At 45.0% G+C, this 12,807-nt stretch overlaps 1 protein-coding gene across 3 annotated transcripts in view; it reads right to left on the bottom strand.

Moving 5' to 3' along the window:
• stx1a (syntaxin 1A (brain)) overlaps positions 1 to 12,807 on the bottom strand; it is a 70,170-nt gene that overhangs the window by 50,783 nt on the left and 6,580 nt on the right. For all 3 annotated transcript variants that reach the window (XM_036536198.1, XM_036536200.1, XM_036536199.1), the window contains exon 2: positions 6,053 to 6,130. In XM_036536198.1, the coding sequence (XP_036392091.1) occupies positions 6,053 to 6,130 (78 nt within the window). The remainder of the gene's footprint in view (positions 1 to 6,052; positions 6,131 to 12,807) is intronic.

Consider the following 12,807-nt stretch of genomic DNA (forward strand, 5'->3'; position numbering starts at 1 on the left):
TGCCACAAAAAACGGTCAGGGAGTAATTTTTGCACAATGTGTTCATTTCATTACCTAAAGAAACTTACTGTATGCAAAAAAATGTAAGTTTTTACACAAGTCCTGTGTTGGTCCTGTTGACAGCAGGTTTCTCAGAACAAATGAAAATCTGATGCACCTCTGAGGAAAAGAAGCCGACTGTAAAAAGATGCCCAGATGTGTCGCTTTGCCTTGTCTGCTGAGGACACCTTCTCCCTGGCAATGTGCCTCCTCTCCAGCATCCTGCCCATCAAGGCTGCCGATCACGTTCTCCCCATTCTCCCTCTTAAATCACCCATTATCTCCCTAATTGCCTGGTGATTGGATCTGCATTTTTTTAATATACTCATAATTGGCTCTTTTCCAATTGGGGAGCTGATGCTTTATCGGATTTTGAGCGCAGAGGTGTTGGTGTCCATGGCAGGCAGATACAAGCAGAGCTCTTCTGAAACTGGAGCCGGACAGAGCGAGAGTGTGTTGATGCTCAAGTGCCTCGTTCAGAGAAGGGCAAATCTAAATGGAGAGTACACATGTGCATGTATAAGTGTGTGTTGATGCACAAATATGGATTATTTTTGTTTGTGTGCATTTGTGTGAACATTTGTGTTTTTGTGCAAGTGTGTGTGTGTGTGTGTGTGCACGTGTACTTATTCATCACACATTACATTGCACGTACATGTGACCATGTGTGTAGGTGTGTGAACTCATTGTTCTCATGCTCAAGTACAGATGCGTGGCCTGAACAGACCACCACCTGCAGCCATCTCCAAGAACTGTGATCTGCATTCACTACACACCTGAAGGGCCCAGAGCCAAGGCCATGTGCCCACCTCCTCTGTTATGCCATTGCTCTCCCTCTACCTAACAGGCAAGGTCCCATGCTCAGCCTCAGGCTGTCATTTCTGGCTCATCAGGTCCCAGTCTATCCTCACACCCTAGACTGGGACCTGATGAGCCAGATGAGCTGTTGCTATGTCCGCCCTGCCTCCGTCCTTTCATCAACCAGAGGTGTTAGTAGCCATATTCACACTGCCTTACATACTTAAAATACTGAAAATGAACAGTTAAGCATGCCTTCATGTGTCCCTATGACTAACCTCTCCACACAGTCTCTTTGGATACATGGCACTTTTTATGCAGTATGCCCAAATTTGGAGAATGTGTTTGTGCACAGGTGTCTGAAATCACCCATTTGCGTGATTTGTGATGATAAGGAGGATTTCCATATACACAGCTTTCAAACACTTCATAAAAACCTCAAGTGTTCAGGAAAATGGGTTTCCATGAGTCCTTGAAGAAAAACCATATGCCCTCAAATGCTCCTCATTCCAAAACAGCATGCATAGCCCCGTTTAGTCCAGCGGTGGTGGATCAAAGAGATGTGAGCTAACAAGTGGGATGAAACAGGGTTCCAGTATGCAGTGGCTCCCACACTGTTTGGCATTTACTGTTCCTGACACATGCCTTCAAGAAAAGACAGTGAAGGAGAGTATCTCCACACACAAACCCATAATAATCTCTGCAGCCCTTGGAGCCAAAAGCAAAGCCTGGCCTGTCCTTCCATGCAGTATGTGGCCCCTTGACACCAACAAAGAGGAACAGAATCTTAGGCTAAGGAATGACCTATGATGAGATGCCACCAGAGCCTCTGTGCCAACATTAAGACCAAGAAGAGTGAGGTGATGGGATAAAAAAAGGCCTTGGTCAGCACCTAGGGTTTCCAGTCCTAATCACCCTCTCTTTATTATGGTTTCTATTCACTCTGACTTCAATATGTAATGTCTTTAACTTTGACTTGGCATGTCAAAAAAACCCCAGATAATTTTTTCAAACAGAATCTGAGATTTTAGATGGGCTGCCAACTTCATACGCCAGACATGGAATGATGCCATAGTAGAGTAACACAAATGGAGCAGGCAACTTCAGGACTTGTAAGTCACAGAAGAAAACCACATGAAATCAAGAGATGAACCCTCAATTTGTAACAGGCTGCAGAACTATCATCAGTCAATGTTTTTTCCGCAACTTGGCGCCCTACTGTGCCCTTATTGAATTTTTAATTAGGAGTCCTTGATACAGAGAAAATTTAATTGTTCTCTCCACCAGCGGCTCAATGGGACTGGAGGGGGGAGGGGTCACCATTCACTCAATGGAAAACCATGTTGGGAGGAGAGGGAGCCCCACCATGACTGTGTGTTGGGCACACGGTTAGCTGCGGTTAGCTGTGTGCTCGTTTGTACGTGTGTGCGTGTGCGTGTGCGTGTGCGTGTGCGTGTGCGTGTGCGTGTGCGTGAGAGAGAGAGAGAGAGAGAGAGAGAGAGAGAGTGAGTGTATGAGTGAGTGTGTGAGTGAGTAAGTGAGTGAGTGTGAATGAATGCGTTTGTGCTGGGTATACCTTAGGTTCAGGCAAGAGAGAGAAAGAGAGAGAAAGAAACTGACAGCAAGAGGGAGAGCCAGAGAATGAAAAAAAGAGATAACAATAAGCAAAAGAGCAGGGAGGACAGGAGGAAGTGAGCAGCAGTCCCAGCTGAAGGGACGGATGTATGGGAGAACAGAGTCAATTTTACACTGAGTAAAATCAGCACAGTTTCCACATTCACTTCACACCCACAGAGCGAACACACTGAAGCGGGTTGCCCTGAATCCCAAGACTAATGGTGCTGTAGTCCTAATGAGGCCCTCTCAGTGTACAGTCTTACAGAGACATCTCTCACGGTGGCATGTGGTGATGGAGCGCCGCAATAAACAACAAGGAAATGACAGCAAAAAAAAACAAAATGCAATGATTTTGAGATGAAACCTCTCCTAGAACTGAAACGTGATGCAATACATCATCTACTTTTTTTTTTTTTTTTTTTGATGTTGTTGGAGGTATGAAGTGCAGCATAATGCGCGTGTGCATGTGTGTGTGACTGCCTCTGCGCTGTGCAGATTCCATGATATCCACAGGGGGTCAACAACCTAGGTCTCTGACTCAAAGCCAAAGATGATACTAACCACAGTGATCTTGCACCAATTCAGTTACATTCATTTACAATAAATGCCCTATACACATTTTCACTATGTGGCAATATATTTTCCCTTAAAAGGAACGGGTTCACACACAATCTCTCTGCTGGTCCTACCAGATGCTACCAAAGCCATCAAAACAACTTAGCTAAAAATAAATACTCCTCTCATTCCCCCTTTCGCATCCATCTCACACACCACCTTTCATTGTCAGCTGACATGAGGAGAGTGCTCTCCAGCCAACACTTCTGATGCCATTTTCAGGGCTGGACAGAAGTGTCTGTCTTCACTCACTCATTCACACCGGGTCTCTGTGGCCAGTCTGCTTGCGGACGGGGAGGGTGCCCACTTGTGTCCGCAGCGGCAGTGACATCAGCCACTCCACAAGACCTGCGCAGCTGCACGTTCACTCCTCGGTCACATGTGCAACGGGAACAAGTCAGCCAGTCATCTCTTTCCCTCTCTTACGGTCCAAGTTCAGGTTTAAAATACTTTATGGTGCGATTAGTAGGAGGTTGCCTGAATCACACAAAAATTTTGAGCCAAATTTTTAATAAGGGAGGGGGCCATTAAACGGTAGAGCCTCTTCATGGAATTAAAAAGCCCTGTGTGCTCTCTCATTTAACGCATGTGCAGCTATATCAACCTTCCCAGAGGCACTGGTAGTCAGTAAGGAAGGCCAGCATTTGGACATTAATTACACTACAGTAAATCTTGCCCAGGTTACTGTTCAAAGATTACTGTCTCAGTAATGACTGGGATCAAATTTGTCCCAACCATAATATATTGGTGTTATTATTTCCTTGAGATCTAGAATCGAGTATTATCTAGCTTTTAGCAAGAGACAGGTCAGGGTTTATATGCTTTCTCTGTATTGTGACTGCCTGTCCACTAGCTTTACCTGATTGGAGGGGCTTGACTTTTCCATGCAACTCAGTAGTAACTGGTTTGTCTAGTGGGTTCGGATTGTCCTTTGGATTTCTATGATTTCTTAAGATGTTCTTAAGTTTCTAAAACTTTTTCATAAATGGAGTTGGAAACACAAATTTACCTTACAAAACCTTGGCACATGGTCTCAATAATTGAACAGACATATACAGTATAAGAGGTCTGTTTTTTTTTTTAACTAAATAACAGGCACAAATATACACAGCATCTTTCGAGCCATATATCTCTTGCTTTTTAACTATGAATACATTTTCAGTATATTACAAAAGAAAGGAAAGAAGAAAAGCAAGACAGAAGAACAGGGAAAGAAAGAAAGAAAGAAAGAAAGAATGAGAGTAGGAAAAAATAATTTGTGTGATTCAGTTTAAGAAATCAAGGCCTCGCTCACATCTGCAGTAAGGAATAACCTCTCCGTCACTTGGTGATGTCGTGTATATAATTCAAACAAGCCCACCTTCCCCGGCTCTGCAGTATTCTGGTAAAAAAAAAACAGGACCACGCGGGAGCTTTGTGGGAGCACTTCTGCAAGACCAAATGCATTTTTATCATTACACACCAGGGGTTACCGAGCTAACCTTAACTTGGTGATGATTCACAGCGTGGAGCAAAAAACAACAGCTGCAAACTCTCTTTTCACAAAGCCTGTTCAGGCTTCTGCTGACACGGAGTGAGAGACGCGGAGGTTATATCCTCTCCTAATGGGAAAACAGCGTGAGGAACTCCTGCACTTCTGTGGAGGCTGTTTAGACAGCGAACCTCCTCCTGCCATTAGCCTGCCATCAGTATTCTGTTGTGTGACTCTGCAGTCTGTGTATGACTCATTTGATCGATTTTATTGGAGACAGACAGTAAAGTGGTAGCACTTCAGTGCATGTACATATATTTTTGGTAGACATCAGGTCATTAATGTGGGCAAAATTTTTGTCCTCAAACTTCGAGTGATCTGTAAGGAAATGTCTGCAAACAGACACATTATCTGGAGCTCTGCAGGAGCTGTACCGGGCCAGTGAGGCGCATCACCGTTGATCAAAGTCTGAGATGAACTCAAAGACTGATGCCTCCCGCCTTAGGCTGGGCACTGCCCAGCCTGGATGAGTCCACACAAGCACACATGTATACACACTTGCATGTGCGTGCACACACACACGCACACACACACACACACACACACACACACACGCGCATGCACACAGGAAGGGAGTGAGGCAGACAAGCATGACCTCAGGTTGCAGAACGTGATGCTACTCTCAAACAGGCACTGCACCATCAATAAAACGTTCAAACTGGGTCACAGACAGATTATTTAAGACCTGTTTCACACAGGACCAGAACCCCCCAGATTTACAGGTACTTCTGAGCACTTCACTGAAACTTTGGCTGCTCTCACTCCCACCTCAGGTAATTGTCTCATCGATCCTTACTTTAATGACGGCGCTTCGTTGAATTTTACAGCCAAACCCCAGCATCTTTGTTTTGCTGTAATCAATAACATTTACAGCTTGTCCGGTGGGACACACTGTCTTGTGTATATACTGTAGTTCCTTTGCTTTTATTCAAGACATGCATCCTATGACTTAGGTAGATAACAAGAATACATCAAAGCAATAAAAACAACCATTTTTTGGGTCACAGTGAGTGCAGCTGTAACTTTCACAGGTCTTGAATTTGCACACTGCATACAGCTAACACAAACCACTTCCACAACCAGCCCTACGGCAGACAGTGGGAAATAACTTGTCTTCGTGAGTGAGGCTGCAAGGCAGATTCAAAGGGAAAGGTTTATTTTTGTCTGTTGCTATGTCTGCATCCATGTCACAACTGACATTGCCATAACATTATGCCGTTGCATACTGTGCCATGGGTAGTGACATGGTGCACTCTACAAAGGTCTGCATGTATGTTGGCTGCAAAAAAAAGACTCTGAGAGGTTGTGTTAGTTGGCGTAAGTGTCAATGAATGTTAACAAAGTCCTCATACAGACGTTATCCAGTTCTTCTGTAGGTCTTTCAGAAAAAGACAGCCACAGTGAGGTAAGGTTACACACAGAAGGTGGGCAGCAAAGAAAGTTTGATCTCACCTGTTCGAAGAACTCATCCATGAAGCGGTCTTTGTCCATGCTGACGGCCACCTCATCATCTTCATCACTGTCCTTGCCCTAGAAACACAAATGAGACCCATAGCTATAACAGCATGATCCAGATAACACATCTTAGGGCTGAAACACAGACAAATCTTTACAGAGTAACTCTTAATGAAAATACAGAGAAACGCACATTCATTTTCTCATTTCTAGCATTTCTTCTGTTCATGTGGACATTATCTATGCTCAAAAATCAGGGTTGGCTCACCCGCTAATTGAAAATTACCTATATAGTTACATGTTCTGTTGTGGCTAATCAGACTTTTAACACTTTATAGTAGCAAATTGATGTAGCGATTTTTAATCAGACCAGACAATGGAACTCCACCTCCAATATGGCTTTATATTACACTGATAGCACCCGATGTACCCTTTACTGACAACAGATGTGAACCTTGAGGCATCAGGAAAACTCATATTGGTCTCAATGGACTCATGTGCTTTCTGTCATAAACTGAGAAAAAGATGTGAAATTGGATCTGAATTCAAGCAGGGACCATACATTAAAATACAGTCGCATAACACATATTGTTAAGAATAGCTCATCTTAAACTTTTTTTGTGAAAAAGTCTTGATACCTCTCACATTTTTTGTCATATTAACAAATGAAAGGCAAATTAAACCTTGTGTTACCACTATTTTTAGATGACAGAGCTGGATATTTAACATGCAGTGAGAGATTTTTTCTATTAACAGAAGAAGATATTAAACAGGTGCCCCTGACTTTGGGCCTGAAATGATGGTCTATATTAATGTTAGAGCTTACCACCTTTTATCAGAAAGGCTGATGGGATACGGACATATTATGATGAGTTTCTCAGGATTAGCAAGGAGCTTATGCAGCCTACACTGCCAATCTGCTACCAGAGCAGAAAGTGCAAACGAGAACTGGCTAATCTCTGACACAGTCTGACTCTGGATCTGGGTTAGAAACTGAGCCCCAAGCCTCTGTAGAACAAAATCAGAGGAAACAGGAGAACTCTACAGAACGCAGTGGGTTGACAGAATACTGCCGCTCATGAACACACGTAACGTGAGAGAGGAACCACTGATAATGTGGCAGAGCGAACCGTTCTGCACGTTCCTGCCGATGGAGCCGGGTAAGAATGACTGCAGGGGCCTCTGGGATCCCTGCAGAGAGATATCAGAGGCGACAGAGTTTCATAAGCTCACCCATGCTTGCTGTCTGTGGGCGGTGTGTGAGTGTGCATGTGTGTGTGTGTGTGTGTATGCGAAGGTAATGCATTTGAGGTGAGAGAGCCACTTTCATGGTCCCACACCAAAGATCTTGGCAAAGAGGTGAGCTTGCATGGGCAGAAGATCCTGGGACCACGGTAGAGATCGACCCTGCCACCGTGCCCCTCCCTCTGGGGTTCTCATGCTATCTGCAAAGGTCAAACTACAATGTCCCCGCGCCTCCTCATCATTCACTGTCTGTAGTATGCTGCTGGAGAGGGGGGGGGTGGGGGGGTGGGGAGACAACTGAATCAGGAGACAAAAAAATCATCCAAGGAGACGGAGTATGACTGATCTACAAAGAAAGAACGAAACTAATTAAATCTTGAATAGCAGCCTTTTTTTGTTCTGTCGTGCATGGAAAACGATCAGGCATATTACAGCCTCTGGGGATTGGCATCTGAAAAGATAAGCAGCTTGCGGTACCAAGAATGCTTCCTTTCTGCTTCTGAGGTGTGAGGCCCTAGGAGCCTCAGGAAGGACACTGCGCACTGGGGGTGACCATCCCTGACCCTGAAGGGCCCCAGCACTTGACCTTCAGAAATGACTAATCTGGGAATTCCCTTCCCATATCATTGACAGTGCAAAGCAATTGCTGACCAACTTCAGAATATTGAATACAGAACTGAAAACACACTAATATCTTAATTCCAGACCTACATGGCAAGTGTACTGCGATGGTGTCCTGATTTTTTTTGTTTTTTCCTGGTTCTTAATTAGGTCATTTCTTCATTGCTCAGAAATAATTGATCACATGATTGCCGTCAGAGGTGGAAAACCCCGGCTTCAGAAAGGTAAAGTCCTACCATGTATTTGTTCTAGCCATTCACTAAACAAGGTTATTTCAATAATTAGCTCCTCTACCTGGCTGAAGAGTTGTGCTAATCAAATTCAGCTGGTGTAGTGCATGGGTGGAAAAAATACATGGCAGGACTTTTACTTTCTGAAGCCGGGGTTTTCCACCTCTGACGGCAATCATGTAATCAATTATTCCTGAGCAATGAAGAAATCACCCGATTAAGAACCAGGAAAAAACAAAAAAATCCAGACACCATACAGTACAATTCTTTGGGTTCATTCAGCCCAAGGTAGGAATTTGGTCCCTTCTAATGGCAGTTTTTGGTTTAGCATGGGGACTTGGGGATGTGGGACTCTGGTTTAGCATGGACATGGGGGTAAATAGAGGTGCTAAGCTGTGAGCTCCTCAACATGACTGTATCTGACATGCAGGTCAATCAGAGGCCGCCCCGGAAGACCACCCCCCCCCCCCCACCCCCTCTGCCCTCCCTTCAGCAGCCGTTTGCTATAGGTCACTGCGTCCTCCCAACCCCCATCCTCCATCCTCCATCCAACACACATACTCTCACTCACACGCAGTCACACACACAGTCACTCACACAAACACACACACACTCATACAATCTCTCATGCACTGACTCACACATAGTCACACATACATTCTCACAGGTTCACTCACGCACTCACCTCTTTCAGAGAGGTCCAGCGCAAGAGTGAATATCAGCCCATATTTACATATCTACAGACACTTGTTTCACCAAAGCAACACCTGATGCCTTACTGCTACAGTGAGTGGCCACCAGGCATCCAGGATATGCTAACGTGCTGGGATATTGACAACGCCATTCATCTTTTGTGTGCCTTTCTTTTTTCCCTTTTTTTTTTTGGTCTGCTGAAGTAGCCAATGCCTCTTCCTCTTTGAGAACAAACCCTCTGGTACCCTTTCAAGTATCTCTTCTCATAAATGGCAACATCCATTTTATGATCCATTCAGGCAGGGACTTCTCTACTACTAGCAATGACAAAACACAGTTCAGGCCCTACATCTTCTGCGCACAAGCGCATGGAACATCAAAGATCCGGAACACGAGCGCACCAGGGAGGAGGGGAGGGGAGACAAATGGCATAAATTACCCAAGACAGCAGAGCCCCAATAACACAGTGGGTAGGCTAACAAATCAGTCTATGTAAAATCCTTGACAGTGCATTTGGTTTATGTCTCATTCACTGCTTTTGCTGTGAATAATTGATATGGACCTATAAGCTTGCGGGCTCAGTCAGACAGCAGGAATGCCCGTGACACAGCGCTGAGGATATCTGAGCTTCATAAGAGATGGACAAACCAAAAGCCACAATTGCAGGCCTCAATCATTTGAGAGGAGAAATATTTCACATTTGTAAAAAGCTTTCCATTTTTTTCTATGATGTTCATTATGTTACACATCCAAGCAACAAGACAGTAGAACACCTACATGCAGAACACTGAACACGCATGGCGAATCTAACCGGCACAAGCCTGCCGCTGGTGAACTGGTGGGCAGACGTGCTGACGGTGCATATCAAAGATTGCGAGAATACAACAAGATGCGGCCGGCCCCCGCCCACTTGCAAAGAGCCGCAAACACCGTTTTTTATTTCCCGGAGTGGGTGAGGAGCTGGCGGCGCTGCACGCGGAGAGCGCGGTGGTGGGCTGATGACGCCGGAGGCGAAGTGGGCTGGAGGCTGAGCCGGGGCGAGTCCTCATCTCCCGCCACCGCAGGCGAGTGGACCCACTGACCCCTCCGCATCCTCTCACGCACCGCTCACCGTCCCTCCGCCTGCCATCACCCGCTTCCTCAATCACTCTCTCTTTCTCCCGCTATCCCACTCCACCTCTCTTAGATCCGTTTACATCTCCGTCACTCAGTCCCTCTCTTCATCACTGTCCCTCTCTTGTCATGTCCCCAACATGACTGGTTGAACCCTTTTCTTTGATAGCTTGCACCTCACACGTGCAAAGAAAATCAAGGACAATCTGCCTTCCAAACGAACCACAGATAGCAAGAGAGAGATAGATATGAAAATCATATGTAAGCCACATACTTCCTTACACACTATAAGGCTACACTGTCACAAGTGAACACTTTCATCAGTCCTTACTTTTCCCTGATTTCCTCTGGGGAGAAAAGACTGTAGCCCAAGAAAGCACTAATTCTAACACTAACACTAAATCTAATCTGTAAATGAAAGGGAAGGAACGGGCACAAGAAATTTTTTCTGGTTTTTGAAGAGTTTGCTCAGTGGTATGTTGGCTTAAACATAAACAGGCACCTCTTTCTCCCAGCCCCTCAAACAGCAGATCACACCAAGCCACACAATTTACGCATGGCACAGAATTTTATAACTGGACAGATTCAGCTGTAGATCAGCCCCAGAGTCTTCAATCTTCTTACACTGGGGGAGGTTCAATGGCAGCTTAGCTGAGTTTAAAGCAGTATTACATTTTTGTCATTCCAAATACTGTACTTTATAAAAATTAATCAAAGGTCTGCCAGAGTGATGAAATGTTACACTGCCTGAAAGCACCAGATTTTTAGGAACTCCTAGTCACGTAAAAGTGACCTCACCTGCAATCTACACACATTCATGTTCTATGCAAGGGTAATCATGTAATGCTTTTTCCTGTTAAAATGTACACATTCAAAATAATCAGAAATGAGGAGGTGCGCCAACACACCAGCAGTCTTACAGTGCAGCACTATGTGGCACAGCCTTATGCCAGAGATTTGGGACTACGGAAAAGTAGACTATACCCTGCTGCAGTAGGCGAGTGTATTAAGACCTCATTGAGTGGGAAGAGTGAAAAACACCTAACTAGGGCTTGGAACATAACAGAGACGCTAAACCCATCTGCAGAGCCCTCGGCAGAGGGTAGGGGGGTGGGGGGGAGGCTGAGATGCCTGAGGCTCCCATGGTGGAGGTGTCCACTCACTCACTCATCTCCCCCCCCCCCACGTTCCAATCCCCACGCTTCGAGAGAGAGAGAGAAAGAGACACGCTTCCCCATTCAGCTCGGCTGCACAAATCTCATTACAGCAGGCAGCCAACACAACATGGCCTCAATTACCTGTGACTCTCTCTCCCCCCCCCTGCGTAGCGGCCCTCTGTCAGAGACACTGGGGGCAGCTCCTCCGCATCCACAGGACGCAGACCTGACAATAACATCCACACCACCTCTGTCATCACTCAACAGCCCATTCTGACATTCTGGAAGCTCCGGTCATGAACATTCTCAGCTGCGGCTGCTGACAGCTCAGGAGGACTTTTCCTGCGTAGCAAGCTGTGCCTTAAGCTGAAAATTGTACAAAATGCTATGTGGATCGAATGACAGAGGAAAGATCAACTGGCAGAAGCAAAACGCGGCATAACACAGAGTACAGCAATAAAACAACAAATGCCTTGATAGGAAAAGAAATGCAATAACATTTGCCATCTTGACTGTAAACATACTAGTTAACGCTGTGGTAACGGAATTTCAGATCACCCGAAATCCAGGCCATCGTTTGTTCCCTAAACAGGTGCTCCATGCCACAGGTGATTTGCTGCACGCTGCTTCCATGTGAAAACAAGCATTCCGCAGCGGATTACACAGGGCCAGTCATGCCAGGTGACTGACTCCCGTTTCCGCGTGACACCCTCCAGGAACTCTGCACCCCGCGGGGACCCCTTGCCGCCGCCCGCACTGAATACTGATACGACTCAGTGTGTAAAGCAGGCATCTCGCTGCTGCCCAGGTGTTCACTAACTGCCTGACTGATGGCTGGGAGGAGCAGGGAGCTGCTACATGAGACATGTGCCTCTTCGGTATATTAAGATTTTAAGAGCAGGCGCTTTGTGTCAGCCAATATTGGCAAAAAAAACACAAACAGCTATGTGAATAAAAGGATGAGTTGTTACTTCAAGATATTTTTCTTAGAAGGGCACATTTACATTAGAAAATCAAAGTCTGATGATTGATTATTAAAAAAAACCCATCACATTCAATATTTATGACACTAAAAATAAAAGCATGAATGGTGATAAAAAATACATTAAAAGGTACATTTCAATGTTTTCAAAAAAGAAATTTAGAGCGAACACAAATCATCTACTGCTTCTTCTACATCTACAATCTAAATACAGGAAAAATGCTATAAAATGTTATAAATGAGATGTAGCATAATTTATTTATTTCCCAGAGTGGGACCCATTTTAAACCATCTATATTAAATCCATGAGGCATTACAGTTTTTCTCCTTAGGACTTTTTTTCAACCAGTTTCTTCAGGGGATTTTTTCAGGATTGGAGACACACTCGGTAAAAATATTAAGGTCTGGGTCATCTTCACAGGAATCCAGGTTGAGAAGCAATGTGGTTAACGTCTTTAAAAATGTCAGCACGCCTCTGCTGAAATCTGTCAGGCGGTTGGTGGGCAGATGTGACGTGCTGTCACTTTGAGTTCTGTCTTCACTCCCTCTGGAAAATATTCATGGTATTTTCACTGACCGGGAAATAATATTTCCATATTATGGCTGCACTGCGCATTAGCTTTAAATGCAATTATGGGGGGAAAAAATGCTGACAAGACTGACCCTGGAAAATGCTTCAGCGGTGCCATCATTTATCCACCAGCTCATCAA

This window comes from Megalops cyprinoides, chromosome 9, assembly GCF_013368585.1.
Source record: "Megalops cyprinoides isolate fMegCyp1 chromosome 9, fMegCyp1.pri, whole genome shotgun sequence".
In the NCBI taxonomy this organism is placed as follows: Eukaryota; Metazoa; Chordata; class Actinopteri; order Elopiformes; family Megalopidae; genus Megalops; species Megalops cyprinoides.